Consider the following 21,184-nt stretch of genomic DNA (forward strand, 5'->3'; position numbering starts at 1 on the left):
ATATATGTACTTTTCTGTGTACATTTTCTTCAATAAAAGGTTTATTTTTAAAAATCAATTCATGAAGGGAAAATAGGTTAAACGACAGCTTTTAAACAAGCATTTTGGTGCATACCTATAATCCCAGAACTTAGCAGTTAAAAGCATACTGCTGGAAGCTAGGGATGGGCATGGTTGAAAATCTAAACTATCATCTAAGGCAGAAACTATATGTTGAACATCAACAAAGGGATACATGAAAAACAGCCCCCCCCCCCCACAAAAAAAAAAGGCCCTGGATGGGGATTTAAAAGATTCTGTTCTATTCCTGGTACTGCTGACAACCTTATAATAGTAGCTAAGAAGACCCAGCAATTCCTCTCGGGGTATATCAGCCTATCTACACTTAGATAAAGATTAGGAGAAAGGGCTGCCAAGATCCCGCTAGGACTTTTTTCGCACCCCTTCCCTCCCCCTAGAATGGAATGCCATCAATTATTAGTATTCCTAGAAAATAAACAATTACAGTAGCAATCAATGTGAGAACTGACCAATCTTCTAGTCTGATCAGTTTCTCATCTTGGGTTCCATAGCAATAGCACTGGTGTTTTAGATGGGCCTACGTTTACTTTCAAGAATCAGTAAAATTCATTTTGCCTCTTCTTTCTAAAAATTAATTTCTAAACTGTAAAGTATGGAAAATTTAGGAATTTGGGCATAATTATACAAAGTGGTGATTCTTTTGTATTTCCAGCTTTTATTCAGCACCTACTATGTGGTAGACTCAATACTAAGTACTTTTAAAGCATTATAAGGAAACAATTTTAGGTGATTTTAAGCTTAAACAAAGCTATTTTTAAATACTGAAAATTGCATAGATTAATTTCATTAGGTCTAAGGTAAATCCTTGCAAAAAGAGGATAGCATAATATTATATGTCACTGTCTTTAAGAATATAGAGAAGCATAAAGGGAAGAGAAAGGAAGGGAGGAGGATACTTAATAGGTTGATATTGTATATATGTAAGTACAATGATTGTAATGGGGAGGTAATATGATGGAGAATGGAATTTCAAAGGGGAAAGTGTGGGGGTGGGGAGGGAGGGAATTACCATGGGATATTTTTTTATAATCATGGAAAATGTTAATAAAAATTTAAAAATTTAAAAAAAAAGAATATAGAGAAGGAGAAACTAAAATTTAAACTCTAATATTCACATCAAGAACATATTAATACCCCCAAATAGTTTCACCATATCCTTACCTTTATTTCAAACCTACAGCAAAATTAGGAACAAAAATTAGGAAAAGATATCTAAAACATACAATTAAAAACAATTTTTTTAAATAAAACAAAAACCTCTTACCTGAGCATGAAAACTGGACATAGTCGTTGTCTCTATATCTTTCTTTCCCAATATTTCCATTTTCACTGGTGAATTGGGAAAATTAAATGAAAAGTAGTCTAAAAAGTCAGGTAAATAAGTAGCTGCCCCATGAACAATACCCATTACAAAGAAAGCTGCAGAATTTTCATTTTCACTGAACGCTAAACCCACAAATTCTTCTGCAAATCTCTCCATCTCCACAGGAGACAGGCGGCAGAGTTCGTTACTATAGGCATGGATGACTGATGCGCCTCCATTGGGTTGGTGCTCAATATGAATGAGCTGCTTGAACTCCGAAGTGTCTAATCGTTGAACAGTATTCTGAACTCGTGGCTCCTTCAGTGAGACGAATGGGAACTCATTGTTCTCTGGAACTGTAAGGTCACAGTTCTTGGTATCCAAATCTTTTCCAATGTACTCTTTTATGTCATCATTTAGGATGCCTTTGGCTTCTTGATCTTCAACATCAGACAGCAATCCTGAACAGATGGTCTGAATACATTTGCTACACATTTTTGGACGCTTCCGTTTTTCATTCTCTTTGTGTTTCTTTTTCTTTTTCTTCTTTACTTTTTTGATTTGTAAGTCTTCTACATTTGTTTTTGGTTTCTCCTTCCCACCTGTTGGGAAAAATTTTTTTTGAAACTCCGTATTTTAATTACTTAAAAAAGAACCATGCTTTTAGGAATTGATTTGTAAAAATAAATAAATTTACTTCTAATACTTTTGAAAATTTACCCTGAATTAGTTTTCTATATGACACTTATTTTAAACAATATTAATAATTAAATTTTATTTTAGTCTCTCTCATCAGTTCTTTCTCTCTTTCATTCCCTCTATACACAAATGCAGTATAAGGCTTAGGACTTTGTTATACCTATTAGGACATGTAACATATACTCAGTGTTTACTGAAATAATGAAATGAATGAATGTTTTAGAAAGTATAATCTTCAAAATTTTTTGTATTTTAATTGAAAGAGAGAGAATATAAATATGAGAAAGGGCACACCAGGGCCTATAGCCACTGCAAATGAATTCCAGACTCATGTACCACCTTGTGCTTCTGGCTTTGTGTGGGTACTTGGGAATCGAACCCAGGCCCTTAATTTTTTTGAAGGTGACTTAACCACTGAGCAATCTCTCTAGCCCAGTAATCTTTAAAATTTTAAAAGCAAAAATTCAGAAATGGAAAAGTTGAGCAAACGTAAGTATGAACAAATAAACTCAAGATAGGTCCCACTTAGTCGGGCATGATGGCGCACACCTTTAATCCTAGCACTCAGGAGGCAGAGGCAGGAGGATCATCATGAGTTCAAGGCAGTTCAAGGCCATCCTGGGACTACATAGTGACTTCCAGGTCACCTGAGGCCCCGAAAAACAAAAAAAATGAATTAAATAAAATAAAAATAAAGATAGTTCCCACTTACATATATCATGAATTTTACTTTAACTTGGGTCCTAAAAACTGCATACAGATGCTAAGGAGATTTTATAAATCACAAAGTGAAAAACATTTGCACATCATAACAGTAGTTTAAACCATCACAAATGCAGCAATTCCATAGCTTTTTATTTATTACTCAGTAAACTACATTTGCATACAAAATAAGCTAATTAAGTCTATCAATTTACAAAAATCTAAGTCAAAATCCAAGAAGGTACCCTAAAACAAAGATGGCAAAAGTACAATCACCTCTTATACCTTAAGCTCCAGTGAAACCCATATGCTAGTAAAAGGATAAATAAGAAAAGAGGGCTGGAGAGATAGCTTATTAGCGGTCAAGGCACTTGCCTGCAAAGCCTAAGAAGTCATGTTCAAATCTCCAGATCCCACGTAGCCAGACATACAAAGATGCAAGCCACAATACTGCACACGCACACAAGAGAGCACACAGGTCTGGACTTCGTTCACAGCAGGCTGAAGGTCCTGATGCACCCATTCTCCCTCCCTCCCTCCTCTTCTTTCTCTCTCTCAAAAAATATTCTTTTTAGTCCTTCATTAATGTATTGTTGTCCATGATGCACCATACCATACCCTTAACTAGTCTTACTGAATGGTCAAGAAAAAAATTTTTTTAAAGGTAGAAAGACAGACATAGGGGAAAGGGAATATTAAAAGCTTATATATGGGGCTGGAGAGATCGCTTGGTGAATAAAAGCACTTACCTGTAGGGCCTGACAACCCAAGTTCAATACCCCAGGGCCCACATAAGCCAGATATACAAAATGGCACATGCGTCTGGAGTTCACAGTGAGTGAGTGGCAAGAGGCCCTGGCACACCCATACTCACTCACTCACTCTCTCTTTTCTTGCAGATATATATAAATAAATAAATAAATAAACAAACAAACAAACAAACAAATAAATAAAAGCTTATATTAAAGAGTTTCTGTAAACAAGAGAAAAAAAACCTATGGACTCAGAAATTATAAAGAAATAAAAGATCATTCACCCTTGGTTTCCCACAAGTAACAGATGGTAAGACCCTATTGCTGAAGACTTCACATGCATGGGCAGCAAGGTCACTGAAGAATCAAGCTGGTGCTGAGCTGAAAACCTCTCCCTGTAGTCCAGCCAACTGAAAGCTGGAAAAAGCTGCACTGAAAGCTGGAAAAAGCTGCACTGCATGAAGCCCTATGGGAGACAGAAGTCACCAGTGATAAAAAACAGTAGACACTGGAAGCCTCAGGTTTGGCCAGACAGGCCAAATGATCAAATGGGTGCAATAGTGGTATGTCTGCTCTGGGGGAAACCAACAGCTCACTAATTGGACTGGAGACCTGCTGCTCTATGGGAGGGAATACATGCCTGGTACTGAAATACCTAATCAAAAGCATATGGCAGGGTAAGTCGTGATCCTTAGGGGTATAAAGCCTGCTCTTGTCTGAATAAATGTATACATTATGCTCAGCAAACTGCCCTGAAAGAATTAAATTTCATGTTCATATTCATATATTAATGCTACTCTCACTTTTGGTTATAGAAACTTCTCTTTTCAGATGGCAGTGAACACTGGGATGACCCAAAAGGCAACACAGTGCTGAGAAGTGATGGAGGAGTGTCCAGCACTGAAACATCTCTATCACACCCTCCAAGGCTCAGGGTCTATTGCAGAAGAGGTGGCAGAAAGAATGTAAGAGCCGGGCTGGAGAGATGGCTTAGCGGTTAAGCGCTTGCCTGTGAAGCCTAAGGACCCCAGTTCGAGGCTCGGTTCCCCAGGTCCCACGTTAGCCAGTGCACAAGGGGGCGCACGTGTCTGGAGTTCGTTTGCAGAGGCTGGAAGCCCTGGCGCGCCCATTCTCTCCCTCTATCTGTCTTCCTCTCTGTGTCTGTCGCTCTCAAATAAATAAAATAAAATAAAATAAATTTAAAAAAAAAAAGAATGTAAGAGCCAAAGGAAGGGCATGACTCCTTACAATCCAACTGTCCAGAGAGAAATTGGCCTGGATATCCATGACCTCGCAGTGCCTCGCACTACCTTCACAAGACTCTCATAATAGGAGAAAAAGATGATGACATCAAAATAAATGAGAGACTAACGGAGAGAAGGATGGCATATGATGGAGAGCAGAGTTGTGAAGGGAAAAGTGGGGGAGGGGAGGGAAATATGGTTTATTGTCTGTAAGTATTAGAAGTCATCAATTTAAAAAAAGAAAAAATGCAGGGTGTGGTGGCTCATGCCTTTAATCCCAGCACTTAGGAGGCAAAGGTAGGAGGAGCATTGTGAGTTCGAGGCCACCCTGAGAATACAGAGTGAATTCAATTCCAGGTCAGCCTAGACTAGAGTGAAACCCTACCTCAAAAAACCAAAACAAAAAAACAAACAAAAAAAAAAAGATAAATCAACACAGACTATTTAGCTAGAGAATCTACATGCACACATAAACACAATATAATCAATCACAGTGTACTTAAACTATAAATATCTTGTCTCAGCTGGGCACACACTTATAAACTAGAACTCAGGAGGCTGAGGCAAGAGGATTGCTGCAAGTTCAAGGTCAACTTGAGCTATGTGGTGAGTTCTAGGCCAGTCTAGGATAGACTGAAACCCTGCCTCAAAAACAAAACAAGAGAAAATCACCATATCACAAAAAGACGCTTTAAAGTTTTACAGTATTTCCCTCATCTCTCTTTTAGGCAAGTTTTTTTCCGGACATGAATACCAGAAACCTTATACCTAGAAAAAACATAAGTTATCTCAATTTGATCAGCAAGTCTTTAACAATGAAGTTTAATGTTAATAACAAATTATTACTTCTAAGAATTCACAGGAGAAATTAATTCTTAAGTATGCAATGAAGAACAAATTTAGTATCATCATGAGACACTGAAAGAGAATCTGTCAGCATGGATAGGTTTATAAAATCCTAAAAAGCAAGATGTTAATTCTCTGACTATTCTACCTATAAGAAGTTTTAAAGCTACATTTGAAGAATGTCAACAGATTCTGTCTACGCATATACTTCAAAACATATTATTCAGGTAAATAAGTCAGATATCTTAAGAACAAAAACTAGGGACACATGTAGCTCAGTTGGTAAAGTGTTTGCCTAGCATGTACAAACCCTTGGGTTTGATCCCCATCACCCAATAAAAGCAGGTATGGTAGCACATGCCTATAATTTCAGCTCTTGAGAGATGGAGGCAGGAAAATCAGGAGTGCAAGGTCAGTCTCCATTACATAGTTAGTTTGAGGCTAGTCTAGACTACACTAAACCCTCCCCACCTCTCACCCCCACCCCCAAAACCCCCTCAAAAAATAAATAAAACTTGAATTTTAAAAAGAATGAAAATAAAAATAATAACAAAAGAGTGAAACAAGTGAAAGAAGTTTACATATGTAAACAAAATCCAAGCAAGAAACAAAAATAGCAATAAATTTAAAATGTCAGGCATGCCATGGGTATAGTGGCACACGCCTTTAATCCCAGCATTCAGGAGACTGAGGCAGGAGGACAGCGAAAAGTTCGAGGCCAACATAGAACTACAGAGTGAGTTCCAGGTCACCCAAGGCTACAGTGAGACATTACCTCAAAAACAAACATATTAAAAAAAAATATGTAGGGCTGGAGAGATGGCTTAGCGGTTAAACGCTTGCCTGTGAAGCCTAAGGACCCCGGTTCGAGTCTCAGTTCCCCAGGTCCCACGTTAGCCAGATGCACAAGGGGGCGCACGCATCTGGAGTTCGTTTGCAGAGGCTGGAAGCCCTGGCGCGCCCATTCTCTCTCTCTCTCCCTCTATCTGTCCTTCTCTCTGTGTCTGTCACTCTCAAATAAATAAATAAATAAATAAATAAATAAATAAATAAATAAAAAATGTAACTTACACTTAAAAGGGGGTCAAGGATTTAGCTCAGTGGATAAGGACCTGGGTTCTGTCCTCAGCAACCCCCCCCCCAAAAAAAACCCAGAATCACAAAAAGACTGAAAATAAATAAATAAATGAACTAAGAATATTTAAGGGCACAGGTGTGATTAACAGCACTTTTGAACGCCACAATACATGCAAAATTTGTACAACTTATTTTCAAAATAAACAAAGCCTCATTGGAATGGAAATATTTAATATCCTACTACATTCACACATTTCTAAAATAAAAAATATAAAAATACCCAGTCATTAAGCCACATGACTTTGAAATAAAATCAACAAAACATTTACTGTTTCCTAGTGGTACGGATGAACCAGTAAGAAGTATTGTAATAGTGGCAATGGGAAAGGCAAACTAAGAGCTGAAGAGAGGCTCAGCAGTCAAGTTTGCTTCCTGTGCAAACATGAGGGCCCAGGGGAGGTGAGGGCTGAAACCATCTCAGTTCAAATCTACAGATCCCATATAAACAGCTGCGCATGGCCACCTCCACCTATAGCCCCAGCACTGCAAAGGGAAGCAGAGATCACAGAATCTCTCAAGCTACCAAAAAACAAGCTCAGGTATCAGTGAGTGACTCCAGTTGAAAATGAGAACAGACAGAAGAGCAATGGAACTGGAACAGGACATGAGACATTCTGCTCCAGCCACCGCAGGCAAGTGCACAGGGCTCGGCAAGGGCACACAAACGCATAAAACACATTACACATACACCTAACACACAAGTTTTTTAAAAAACTGCAAACTATCAAGAAATAAGTAAGAGATTCTTACAATTGACATCAAGGAGTTATATTCCCCTAGCAAACTGCTTTGTGATAAGATACTACACCGAGCACAGTGTAGTACTTAAGAGATAATATACCTGAAACTGCTATGCTTAGAAAGGACCGCTTGTAAAGCTGGTACTTGGTTGGTATTTGGTAATTTACATTTCAGCACTAATCTCTGGTAACACTGGTACACTGCTCACATTTATACAAACGATATAGTGTATGCTCAATCCTTGTGTCCTTATGGAGTTTTGGTCCATGTAAGGCAGATGGTGTCAATGTGATCAACTCCAAATAAAACCCTGTGTATCTAATGAGCCTATCTGATGGACAACATTCACATATGTTGTCACAATTTGTTACTGAACTAAACACACCCTGTGACTCCACTGAAGACGCTTGGAAATTTGTGCCTGGTTTCTTGTAGACACTGTCCCATGTAACTTTCCTCTGTGACGATTTTACTCTTATTCCTTCCTAATAAAGAATAGCTATGAGTAACCAATACGCTGATTCCTGTGAGCTGTCCTAGCCTTTCACAACACATGAAAGCAGCCTCAGGAACCCAGGATAGACCCTTTACTCTTTACATCAAACCAAAACGAAGCACTAGCACTGAATGGATTGAAGAACTTACTGCTCGCTCATTTCCTACCTCTACATATGCAATACATTAGAAGCATACGTAGAAAATTCTAAAATACTTCAGGAAAATAAAAACATGCTGAATATCAACATTATTCTGTTAAATTAAAACATACTCATTTTAAAGACTGTTATTTATTTATTTGCAAGCACAGAGAGAAAGAAAGAGAAAACGAATGAGAACGAGCATGGGCATGCCAGGGCCTCTTGCCACTACAAACAAATACCAGAAACATGCACCACTTTGTGCATCTGGCTTTATGTGGGTACTGGGGAATAAAACCCAAGCCATCAGATTTTGCAAGCAAGTGCCTTTAATGGTTAAGCCATCTCTCGTGCCCTAAAACTGTATTTAAAGTACAATTACTCTAAGTGTATAATTCTTTTAACAGAGTCCAATACCCTGAGATGTACCAAGAACAGAAAGAAGAGAACTGCCATCTAAGTAACCAGGACTCTAAATGTATTTACTTTTTTTTTGTTGTTTTTTGTTTTTTGTTTTTGTTTTTCGAGGTAGGGTCTCACTCTAGCCCAGGCTGACCTGGAATTCACTATGGTGTCTCAGGGTGGCCTTGAACTCACAGCGATCCTCCTACCTCTGCCTCCCAAGTGCTGGGATTAAAGGCATGCGCCACCACGCCCAGCTAAATGTATTTACATTTAAAAGTAAGAGTTTAAGGGAAGACAGACACACATTCAGAGCCACAGATGCATATACATAATGGGTCACAAATGTGCACACATACACCAAGCACCACAGATACAGAGACTGAGAGCAAATATGTGTCAAACAGAACAGGGGATTTAGAAATAGAGAAAAATGCAGATGTATATATACAGTAAGAAAGGGACACCCACACAAAGAGAGAAAAAAATACACAGAACAAGTACAAAGATAGCATGTATGCTGGGTATGGTGGCATATACCTGTAATCTCAGTCAGCACTCAGGAAGATAAGACAGTAAAGTTAAGAGCTCAGACCAGCCTGATGAGACCTTGTTTTAAAAAGGAGAGGTGAAAACAAATAATAATAAAGACACACACTTGAAAACCAATCATGAAAAAAACAGGTATAAAAATGTTTTTAAAAATCACTAATATTGGTCGGGTGTGGTGGCACACGCCTTTAATCCCAGCACTGGGGAGGCAGACGTAGGAGGAATGCTTTAAGTTTGAGGCCACCCTGAGAATTAAGAGTGAATTCCAGGTCAGCCTGGGCTAGAGTGAGACCCTACCTCGAAAACCAAAAAATTACTAGTATCAGAACATGCAGATTTTTACAACTTAATAAGCCAAGTAACAATGACTGGAACACATACATGGGCTCAGAAAAAGTAGGTTGTTGATTCTGATACAAAAGGAGAAGAGCCACTAAGTAAATTTATGTAATTGATTTGTTCCTTTAAACTAGTTAAGAGATCAAATAATCCCATCCTGTCCATATAATACACTAACAAAACTTTTCTATTAAGAAATATTTCAGGGCTAGAGAGATGGCTTAGAGGTTAAGGCACTTGCCTGCAAAGCCTAAGGACCCAGGTTTTCGATTCTCCAGGTCCCATGTAAGCCAGATGCATATAGTGGCACATGCATCTGGGGTTTGTTTGAGTGGCTAAAAGCCCTGGCACACCCATACTCACTCCTTCTCTCTCTCCCTCTCTCTCTGACTCTTAATAAATAAATAAATTAAATAAATAAATAAATAAAAATGGCCTGGATATCCATGACCTCACAGTGCCTGATACCACCTACACAAGACCATCATAATAGGAGGAAAAGATCATGACATCAAAATAAGAGAGACTGATTGAGAGAGGGAGGGGATATGATGGAGAATGGAGTTTCAAAGGGGAAAGTGGGGGAGGGAGGGCATTACCATGGGATATTATTCACAATCATGGAAGTTGTTAATAAAAATAAATAAATAAATAAAATATTTCAACCAGGCGTGCTTGCGCACGCCTTAAATCCCAGCACTCGGGAGGCAGAGGTAGGAGGATCACCGTGAGTCCGAGGCCACCCTGAGACTCCATAGTGAATTCCAGGTCAGCCTGGACTAGAGTGAGACCCTACCTCAAAAAAAAAAAAAAAAAGATATTTCAGACCCGGGCATGGTGGCACACACCTTTAATCCAGCACCTAGGAGGACTGCCAAGAGTTCAAGACTACCCTGAAACTACATAGTGAATACCAGGTCAGCCTGAGCTAGAGCGAGACCTTACCTTGAAAAAAATACTGTTTTTTCAGAAGCCAGGCATGCTGGCTCAAACCTGTAATTCAGCACTCAGGAGGCTGAGGTAGAAGGATCACTGAGTTCAAGGCCAGCCTGAGCCTACAGACTGAATTACAAGTAAGCCTGGACCAGAGAGAGACACTACTTCAAAAAAAACACAGGAAAAAAAAATAGATATAATTGTGTGTATACATATACACAAAGAGCCATACAAAATTTTTTAAATTATTTTTTTCTTTTCTGTATTTTGAAACAGGGTTTTGCTATGTAATCCAGCTGGCCGGGAACTCACTATGTAGTTAAAGATGACCTGAGATTTCTAATCCATGTACTCCAGTCTCCCAAGGGCTGGGATTTTAAGTATGAGCCACCACAGTCAGGTTCAACACATTTGTTAAGGAAAACCCAAAGGAAATGAGATCAACATGTAATAAAGACAGTGTCTTTTCTACTCTCAAATGCTAGTATCAAACAATGTTATGTCATAGCTTCTTTCTTTTTTTTTTTCCTTTTGTAGCACTTGTTTTACCTTAAATCAGTTCAAAATGTCTCCTAAATTTTCCATCTACTACAATGTCAAGTTAATAATGTATATTCCTAGAAAATCTCAGTTTAGCAGGCTATTTGTTAATTATTTGCATGTATAATCTCTAGATGCATATAATTCACAAGTGGTATATTAGGGATCTAGTACTCTGAAAAACATACGTGCTTTTATAAAAAGTAGTCTTTTCTACAGGGATGGAAATTTGTATCAATGTACATTCAAATAAGGAAGAAAACAACCATTTGACTAAACAAGTAATGTCTACTTGACTAAAGCCAACAAAGTACAGCAACATTAAGCAAACATTTTAGGCATTCATCATTAGCTGCTCTGTGGTAAACTCAACTTCTGCCTGAAAGGCTTACAATCTAATTAAAGAGCACATGGGCAAAAGCAGGAGAACAGAAGGATCAAGAACATTAACCAAGTATCCACCACCCTAAATTCTCACATCATTCTTCAAGGCTAAAAGTGGGGGTATAGCATTCGATCACAAAGTGGAAAGAATATTGTAGAAAATAAAATTCTATCTTGTACAAAAAAAGAGTTTATATAAAGGGCCACCAAAGAACATTTGGCACATGATCAAGAATGAAATGAAAATGGAGTCTACTACATTTACCTTAAGTAACATAAACTAATCAATTACTTAACTGTACATGCAGTACTACAGGTTATTTTTCTCTTGTAGTTTATCAGTATCATCTAACCTGAAATTAATCAGTCACGTGTTCTGATCAGCAACTGTGAATTTACCAGGATGACATTGATTCTTCTGACTGCCTCAGTGAATTACAACTGTTTTACCATCATAAATTCTCTCTGAAAAAGTTTAGATTTACTGGTAGGTTTATATTATACTACTGCCAAACCATTTAACCTCAAATTATTCTTCCCAACTGATCTCACATATAAAGCAGGAATTAAATGGCACAGGAGAAAAAGAAAAAGAAAAAGAAAAACCAGGAAACAAAAAGATGTTCTCTATTTTATCCATGACAGGATATTCTTTAGCAGATAAGAAATAGAGTAACAGTGACCATTCTGATGAACTCAGAATAAACCGTTCCTCTCAGTCTTATACTACCATATGGTGAGACTACCAGTATTTCTAAAAAGAGAATTTCTTGCTCCATCTCTACCATGCTAAAAATTGTTTTAACTCTTCATTTTAGTTTTTTGTTTTGTTTTGTTTTTTGACATAGGGACTCACTTTAGCCCAGGCTGACCTGGAATTCACTATGGAGTCTAAGGGGGCCTCGAACTCATGGCGATCCTCCTACCTCTGCTTCCTGGGTGCTGGGATTAAAGTCATGCGGCCACCAGGCCTGGCTTAACTTTTTATTTTATAATAGTCAAATATGAAAAAACTAATAGTGCAAACATAGAACAAGATAAATTATTTTAAAATAATATAAGGAATCTAATTGTTTAGTGAAACTTAGCCAGCAAAACCTTTTATGACTCACTAAATCAAGACAACAAAGACCTGCTATCATGAAGACCTCAATTTCCTGATGCGACATTTGCTGTTTACTTCAGCATTCATATTCTTAGCAAAATCAGTAGGAAATTGCAGTTACTTTAATTGCTTAGCTAGTAAGTATACCAGAGTGTAATATAGTAAAAAATCACTGATATAGACTTACTTTTTAGCAAAATCTTTACATCTCCATTCTCCTTCTTGATTTCACTCATTACTTTATGCTTCTTTTTTTCTCTCTCTTTTTCCTTGTTTCTCTCCTTAATTTTTTCTTTGATTTTATCTAAAAGATAAAACAGAAAATATTATCACTGGGGCTTAGGGCTAGAGGTGTTGGTTCAATGGTCAAAGATGCTTGCATCACAAGCCTGCTACTAGAGTTCAGATACCCATCACACACATTCAAAGCCAGACTCAGAGTGGCACATGCATCTGTTATCCCAACATGCCTAGAACAGTCAGAAGAATCCTAATGCTTATCGGCCAGCTAGTCTGGCCTTCTTAGTGGCAAAACAACGTGGAAAACAAGGACCAACACCTCAAGATTGTCCTCCGACCTCCACACATGGTACTATGGAACCATGGAACACAAACCTATACACACACACAAATGAAAACAAAACTGTCACTAAACTTTTTTCTTCGGTTTTTCAAGGTGGAGGTCTCACTCTAGCTGATGCTGACCTGGAATTCACTCTGTTGTCTCAGGGTGGCCTCAAACTCACGGCTATCCTCCTACACTGCCTCCCATGCGCCATCACGCCCAGCTAAACATTTCTTTTAATTTTTTAAAAATAGTTTATTGTATATTGTGTGTGCACATGTTCAAGTGTAAGTATAAGTGCACATGTGCCACTGTACATGTGTGGAGGTCAGAGGTCAATTTCTGGGTTGATCCTTACCTGCCCACCTCATCTCAGGCCAGGTTTCTCACTCTGGAGTCTCATGCTCTTCTTTGCTGGGCCTGCTTCAAGCTTCAAGAAGTTCTGTCCCCAGTGTCAGCACGCAGGGGAAGGCCAGCACCACACTGTGTCAACCCAGCTTTTTACTTAGGGCCCAATAACGGGGCTCGGGCGCTTCAGCTTAGGGGCAATCACTTTATTGGCTAAGCCACCTTTCCAGCCTACATTTTACTTAAATGACTTTTTTCATTCCAACTACTATATTAGACTAATTTCAAATCACAGGAAATAACTGGTTGCTTGTGGTGGTCTGAGTCAAGTGTCCCCCATAAGCTTAGGTGTTCTGAATGCTAGGTTCCCAGCTGATGGAGACTTGGGAATTGAAGGCTCCTGGAGGCGGTGTATTGTTGGAGGCAGGCTTATGGGTTTTATAGCCAGTTTCCCCATGCCAGTGTTTGGCACACTCTCCTGTTGCTATGGTCCACCTTATGTTGGCCGGGGGTGATGTCCACCCTCTGCTCCTGCCATCATTTTCCCTGCCATCATGGAGCTTCCCCTAGAGACTGAAAGGCAAAATAAACCTCTTTTTCCCACAAGCAGGCTGCCCTTTGGTTGGGTGATTTCTACCAGCAATGCGAACCTGACTGCAACAGTTGCTCTTACTTAAATAGATAAACACAATTGAGAAGCACGAACTCTGAAATTGCACATGCATGTATGGGTAACGTAACACTGGTTTCCTAACTTATAAAATGGTGGTTGATAACTTCCTCACAGAGTAGAGTTACTATATGATCTAAATGAAGTATAAAATGACTACACAGAGCTTGCTATACTAAGACAAGATGTTAGTTCCCTTACCCTTCTACCTTTAAAGAAGAATAGGACAAGCCAGGTGTGGTGGCGCACACCTTCAATCCCAGCACTTGGGAGGCAGAGGTAGGAAGGTGTCATGAGTTCATGGCCACCCTGAGACTCCATAGTGAATTCCAGGTCAGCCTGTGCTAGAGTGAGACCCTACCTTGCAAAACCAAAAAAAAAAAAAAAAAAAAAAGAATATGACATAAATGGCTAGCTTGTGAAATTGTGATATTAAATAGAGAGCATAAAGACTTTAAGAATCTACATTCTAAATTTAAACTTGAACTTATAAAATACATAACAAGAAGATATAGTGGAGGTATGACAAGAAAAGAGCAGTGGCTGGGAAGATGGCTCAGTGGTTAAAAGCTCTTGCTTGCAAAATCTGTTGGACTGGGTTCAATTGCCAATATAAAGCCAGACATGGCACAAGCATCATAAGACATTCATTTACAGCTGCAACAGACACTGGCACCTCCCCCACCCACCACCTCACACACAAATACATGAATTTTTAATGAAAAAAAAAAAAAGAACAGATGAAAGAATACTGGAGCAGCCAACTGCCAGAATACTTTCCACAAAACTAGTTTTATCACAGGAAACTATTTAGCAATCTCATCTACACCATTTTACAGAGAAGAAAACTGGTGCCCAGAGAATTCAAATGAATTTTCCAGTGACAGAGACGGACTATATATAACAAAACTGGAACAATTCCTATCCAGGTTTCTATAGATTCTAGTTTAAAGCTCTCATGCCAAACTGAAGGGATAGCTTAGCAGTTAAGGCACTTGCCTGCAAAGCAAAAGGATCCAGGTTCAATTCTCCAGGACCCACATAAGCCACATGCACAAGGTGGTACATGCTTCTGGAGTCTGTTGGCATCAGCTAAAGGCCCTGGCATGCCCATTCTCCTTCTCCCTGACTTTTTCTCTCCCTCTTTCTCTTTTAAATATAAATAAAAATAAAATATTTTTAAAAATTTTAATCTTTCATACCACATCTTAGAGATAAAAACTAGTAAATTAGAGGGGCAGAATAATGGGGGTGAAATGGTCTAAGTGGAGTCAGGGGAAGGAATAGAAAAGAGGAGGGGTGGAAGGAAAATTAATCAAAATTAAGTATGTTATGAAATGAGCCATATGGAAACATACTTCTTCACTAGCTAATACTATATATGTTAAAAAGTAAGTAAGTAATGGCTGGAGAGATGGCTTTGCAGTTAAGGTGCTTGCCTGCAAAGCCTAAGGACTCCACAAACTCTACAACTCTACAGACTCTTCAACTCTACAGAACCACGTAAGCCAGATGCAAGGTGATGCAAGGTAAAGCAAGTGTGCAACGTTGCTCATGCACAGTAGGTGGCACGCGCGTCTGGAGTTCAAATACAGTAGCTGGAGGCCCTGAAACCCAATTCTTTCTTTCTCTATCTTTCCCCCCTCTCTCTCTCGCTCTCTCTCTCTTGCATTAAAAAAAAAAAGCTGGGTGTGGTGGCGCACACCTTTAATCCCAGCACTTGGGAGGCAGAGGTAGGATTGCCGTGAGTTCGAAGGCACCCTGAGACTCCATAGTGAATTCCAGGTCAACCTGGGCTAGAGTGAGATCCTGCCTTGGAGAAACCAAAAATTAAAATAAAAAAATTAAAAGACCAGCCAGCTGGGCTTCCCTCAGAAAAAAAATAAATAAGTAAAGAGCATTTGGGCAGAAGTACTCTATGGGAAAAACCATAGATTGTTACAAAAAAATTTCAGTGTCTGGGGTGGGATAACTTCCAACAAGTTATTGGTTAGGGAGGGCCATGATGCCCTCAAAACATTACAGCTATCCAAGTATGGTGGCACACACCTTTAATCCAGTACTCAGGAGGCAGAGGTAGGAGGATCACTGTGAGTTCACGGCCACCCTGAGACTACATAGTGAATTCCAGGTTAGCCTGAGCTAGAGTGAGACCCTACCTCAAAAAAAAAGAAAAAAAATTTACAGGCTATTGCCAAGGCTCTTGGTTACCCACCATAACTAGATGGTAAGACCCTACTGCTGAAAACACCACATGTTTGGGCTGCAGGTCACTGAGAAACCAGGCTAGAGTTGAGCTGGAAGCCTCCTCCCTGTTGCCTAGCTGTCAGGGTGCTGGAAAGAGATATGCAGTCTGTGTGAGGAGAAAACTGAACAGTCTTAACCAGCAGTGGACCCTGAAAGCTTTACAGTTGGACAGCCAGGTCAAATACATGTACTGATGTAATGGTGGCATGTCTGTTGTTATGGGGGAAACCAAGTGCTCTCTAATTGGATTTGAGGCTCGTTCCACAAAAGGGAGTGGTACTGAAAACCTAATCAAAAGCTTATGGCTGGGGAGTACAGAGGTCATAAGCTCTAGGGGGGAAACAACTACTGTTGTCTGGCTAAATGGACATATTATATCCACCAAACTATACTCTAATTACCTATATTTATGCACATATATTAATGCTAATGTCACTTTTGGTTAGAGAAGCTTCTCTTTTCAGATGGTGGTGACCACTGAAGAGACTCAAAACTCACCAAAGTACTGAGAAAAAAAGGACAGTGGTGGGCTGGAGAGATGGCTTAGAAGTTAAGGCACTTGCCTAAAAAGCTTAAGGACCCAGATGCAGTGACCCATGTAAGCCAGATACATTTGGTACAACATGTGTCTGGAGTTTGTTTGCAGTAGCTAGAGGCCCTGGCATGCCCATGTTCTCTCTCTCTGTCTCTAATAAATAAATAAGTAAAAATAAAATCTAGCTGGACATGGTGGCACACGTCTTTAGTCCCAGCACTTGGGCAGCAGAGGTAGGAGGCTCGCTGTAAATTCAAAGCTACCCTGAGACTACATAGTGAATTTCAGGTCACCCTGGAGTACAGCAAGACCCTACCCTGAAAAACCAAAAGTAAATAAATAATAAATTTTTTAAAAAATGACGGTGGCATGTTCAGCATTAAGTGAGACATCTCTATCACACTCTCTAAGGTTCAGGGACCATTGCAGAAGTGGTGGCAGAAAGAATGTAAGAGCCAAAGGAAAAGGAGGAATGATTGCAATGCTATCTTTCCAGACACAAAGTAGCATCTGCATTCATGACGTCAGAGTGGCTGAACCTACTACCTACACAAAACCTGCATGATAGGAAGGGGGGAGGGGGAAATGGCGACATCAAAATAGAAGACAGACTTGTTTAAAAGAAGCAGTCAGGGCTGCAGAGATGGCTTAGTGGTTAAGGCATTTGCCTGTGAAGCCAAAGGACCCAGGTTCAACTCCCCAGGACCCACATAAGCCAGATGCACAAGGGGCACATGTGTCTGGAGTTAGGTTGCAGTGGCTACAGGCCCTGGCATGCCTATTCTCTCTGTGCCTGCCTCTCTTCTATCTCTCTCCCTCTCTGCTTGCAAATAAGTAAATAAATAAATAAATGGAAGGAAGGAGTAAGTCAGTGGAAGTGGGATTCCAGAGGGGGGGAAGTGACGAATGGTAGAAGGGGACTATGATCATGCTTTCCTGTCTACATTTACAGAGACTGTCAATAAAGTTTAAAAAAAAATAATAAATGCAATGGGAATTCCTTAAACCACAAATGTTCTATTGTGTGTAGCTAACAAAATAAGTTCCTAACATACAGCCTGCACATAAAAGCTCTATTTCTAGTTCAATTTTTCTGTGCTACCTTCCCCAGTAGATAAGAGTTATATAACAAAGGATTAACAGACAAATGGCTTCTAGGAACTTAGAAGGAAAAGAGCCTTCCAAATTAAGGAATGGCTGAAATGTAACAGACATGAGGCAGACATTATTTTTAAAAGATTCAACTCCTCTGCCAGGCATGGTGGTGCACGCCTTTAATCCCAGCACCTGGGAGGCAGAGGTAGGAGGATCGCTGTGAGTTTGAGGCCACCCTGAGACTACATAGGGAGTTCCAGGGCAGGGTAGCCTGGGCTAGAATGAGACCATGCCTCAGAAAAAAAAAAGTGTTTGTTCATCCATACAGACAGAATTTGCTAAAAAGGTGAGTACAGTTCTTACAGTAAAAACTGAAAGACAGACACTGAGATTCTCAAGCACTTGTGAGTTCCAGTCAAGTAAGAACACAGGACTTCCGAACCGAACTGAACTGAACTGAACTGAACTGAACTGAACTGAACTGAACTGAACTGAACTGAACTGATCACGGAGCTTCCATTGTTGTGCTCTTAGAATCTGAGGCTACACTGACATTTGAGGAGTCATTTCTATTATTCCTGGAGTCTATGATTCTTTTTCTTTATCAAGGAGAACATTTTAATACAATGACTCATACAAGCAACCATAACTATATACATGTACCCATCATTTTATTACTAAAATCACTTCATTTTACTAATAAACTAGTCTTCAATATCCCTGTCTCCGATAGTTTTTAGGCAATCCATCATATATAATTCTACTATGTTATGTAGGTACTGTCAGACACTGTGAGGTCACAGATATCCAGGCTATTTTGTGTCTGGAGAAGCACAGTATAAGGAGTCCTACCCTTCCTTTGGCTCTTACTTTCTTTCCTCTTCCACAAAGGACCCTGAGCCTTAGAAAGTATGATAGAAATGTTTCAGTGCTGAACACTCCTCTGTCACTTCTCAGCACCATGGCACCTTTTTAGTCATCCCAGATGTCACCACCATCTGAAAAGAAAAGCTTCTCTAACCCAAAGTGAGAGAAGCAATAATACATGGGTATGAACATTAAATGCTTACTGGGCAGTTTGGTGAGCATAGTACATACATTTAGCCAGACATCAGTAGATGTTACATCCCTAGGGCTCATGACTTCCCTGTCACAGGTTTTCAGTATCGGGCATGTATTCATGCAGGCCACCAGCCCAATTAGAGAGTGGTTCGTTTCCCCCATAACAGACATGCCACTATTGTATCCATTGGCTCATTTGGCTTGGCTGGCAAAATTTAAGGATTGCAGTGTCCACTGTTGTCTCCACTGGTGATATATTTCTCTCTCCCATTGAACTGCATGCAGCATAGGTTTTTCCAGCTTTCTATCAGCTGGTCATCATGGAAGAGGTTTTCAGCTCAGCTCTAGCAAGATTTCTCAGTGACCTTGCAGCCCAAATATGTGGAGTCTTCAGCAATAGGGTCTTACCTTCTAGTCCTGGTGGGAAACCAAGAGCTTTGGCAATGGTCTATGATGTTCTGGAGGCATCCGGGACCTCCCTGGCCAACAACTCACTGGAAGGTATCCCATCAATGCATATTTTTAAAAAGGGAAATGGGCTACAGTGAGACTCTACCTCAAAAAAACTTTAAAAGTGGTGGGGGGGAGGGGATGAATAGTTCTTTTAAAACAAATAGTGTGTATAGTACAAATGGGGAGTTGGGGAAAATGAAGAATTAGTACATGGACTGTCTATATGAGTAACTTGCATTAAGTGCTCTAATGTAATTCTGGTTATATAAAAAGATGCTCTTGCTTTGTGAAATAAAGGATGTACTATTGAGAATGAAAAGCCATGACACCTGTAGCCCACTTTCAAAATGATTCAGTGCACATATGATAAACTATTAACAGCTGTTGAGTACAAGAGAATTTACAGGATCATTGTATAATTTCTCCTACTTTTTTCCTATAATAAAATTATAAGGTGGGTGAAAAAAGGTCAGGTCCAGGTAAGGCTTTGGAAGTAAGGATGTAATTCAGGAAGGCACAGATCTAGCTGTACTCAGTCAGTCTGTCATTCCCTGTCCTCCTCCAGTCACTCCACTAAATGAAGATAACCAACAGTTGTGTCTGTGTAGAACATCTGAACACCAAGCTCTCACAGCAGGACTCTTGTTCCTTATGGCCCAAGACATGTCTTCGCTTTCAGAATACGCACTGCATGAGTCTCGGCTGAGCGCCCGGCTCTTTGGTGAAGAGGACAGGTCTAATGATTGGAAGTCCATGAGAGGGATGAAGCTGTTCAGTGAGCAGTGCTTGGCCAAGAGGAAGGAGACTTACAACTGGTATCCAAATCACAACACTTACGCGCTCACGGGCACACACTTTTCTCTTGGCGTCTAAAGAAGCTCTATGGGATGAGGAAACCAAAGGAGAAGGGAAAAGAACTACCAAAAAAAAAAAAAAAGCTCATCAACAAAGAAAATTTCTTCCTAAGTACCTAAGAGAAGAAAGCTATTTATTGGGGCTTTTCATCTATTAGAGAAATGTGACCTTCCTCACCGAACATAATCCCCATGTTGAAATCCACTTCATTTAAATTGGGGCTGGTTTCTTGAACACATTTTAATTCTGCAAAAATAGTTTGGCCTTGGTTTTATATTCTGAGGTTTACCTAATTCTTCAATGGAATGAATAAACTATTGTTTAGTGAAAAAATAAATTATGAGATCCTCCTACCTCTGCCTCCCCAGTGCTGGGATTAAAGGCGTGCGTCACCATACCCAGCTACAAATGGAATTTCTGGATAATAATGGCAGTTCTATTTTTAATTTTAAAAAAATTGGGGGGGCTAGAGAGATGGCTTAGTGGTTAAGGCATTTGCCTGCAAACCAAAGGACCTCAGTTCAATTCCCCAGGGCCCACGTTAGCCAGATGCACAAGGTGGCGCATGTGTCTGGAGTTCATTTGCAGTGGCTGGGGGCCCTAGCACGCCCATTCTCTGCCAAATAAATAAATAAATAAATATTTTTTTATTTTTAAAAATATTTCAGAGAAAGAAACAGAGGTCAAGAGAATGAGTAGAGGTATGTCAGGGTCTCCTGCTGCTGCATACAAACTCCAGAAGCATGCACCAGTCTGTGCATTTGGCTTTACGTAGATACTGGGATATGAAACCCAGATAGTCAGTGCCTTTAAGTGCTGAGCCATCACTCCAGCTCCCCATTTTTAATTTTTTTCTAAGTTTTTACTTTATTATTTGTTTTAGAGAAAGTGTGAGAGAATGCATGTGCCAGGCCTTCAGCCACTGCAAATGAACTCCAGACACATGTGCTACC

General features: G+C 39.7%; 1 protein-coding gene across 1 annotated transcript in view; it reads right to left on the reverse strand.

Annotated features, from left to right (window-relative positions):
- Rsbn1l (round spermatid basic protein 1 like) overlaps positions 1-21,184 on the reverse strand; it is a 71,801-nt gene that overhangs the window by 37,651 nt on the left and 12,966 nt on the right. The window contains exons 2-3 of the mRNA XM_045135818.1: positions 12,589-12,705; positions 1,346-1,986 (exon numbers count right to left, since the gene is read on the reverse strand). Of these exons, the coding sequence (XP_044991753.1) occupies positions 1,346-1,986; positions 12,589-12,705 (758 nt within the window). The remainder of the gene's footprint in view (positions 1-1,345; positions 1,987-12,588; positions 12,706-21,184) is intronic.

The sequence above is a fragment of the Jaculus jaculus genome, chromosome 16, assembly GCF_020740685.1.
Source record: "Jaculus jaculus isolate mJacJac1 chromosome 16, mJacJac1.mat.Y.cur, whole genome shotgun sequence".
NCBI classification, from domain to species: Eukaryota; Metazoa; Chordata; class Mammalia; order Rodentia; family Dipodidae; genus Jaculus; species Jaculus jaculus.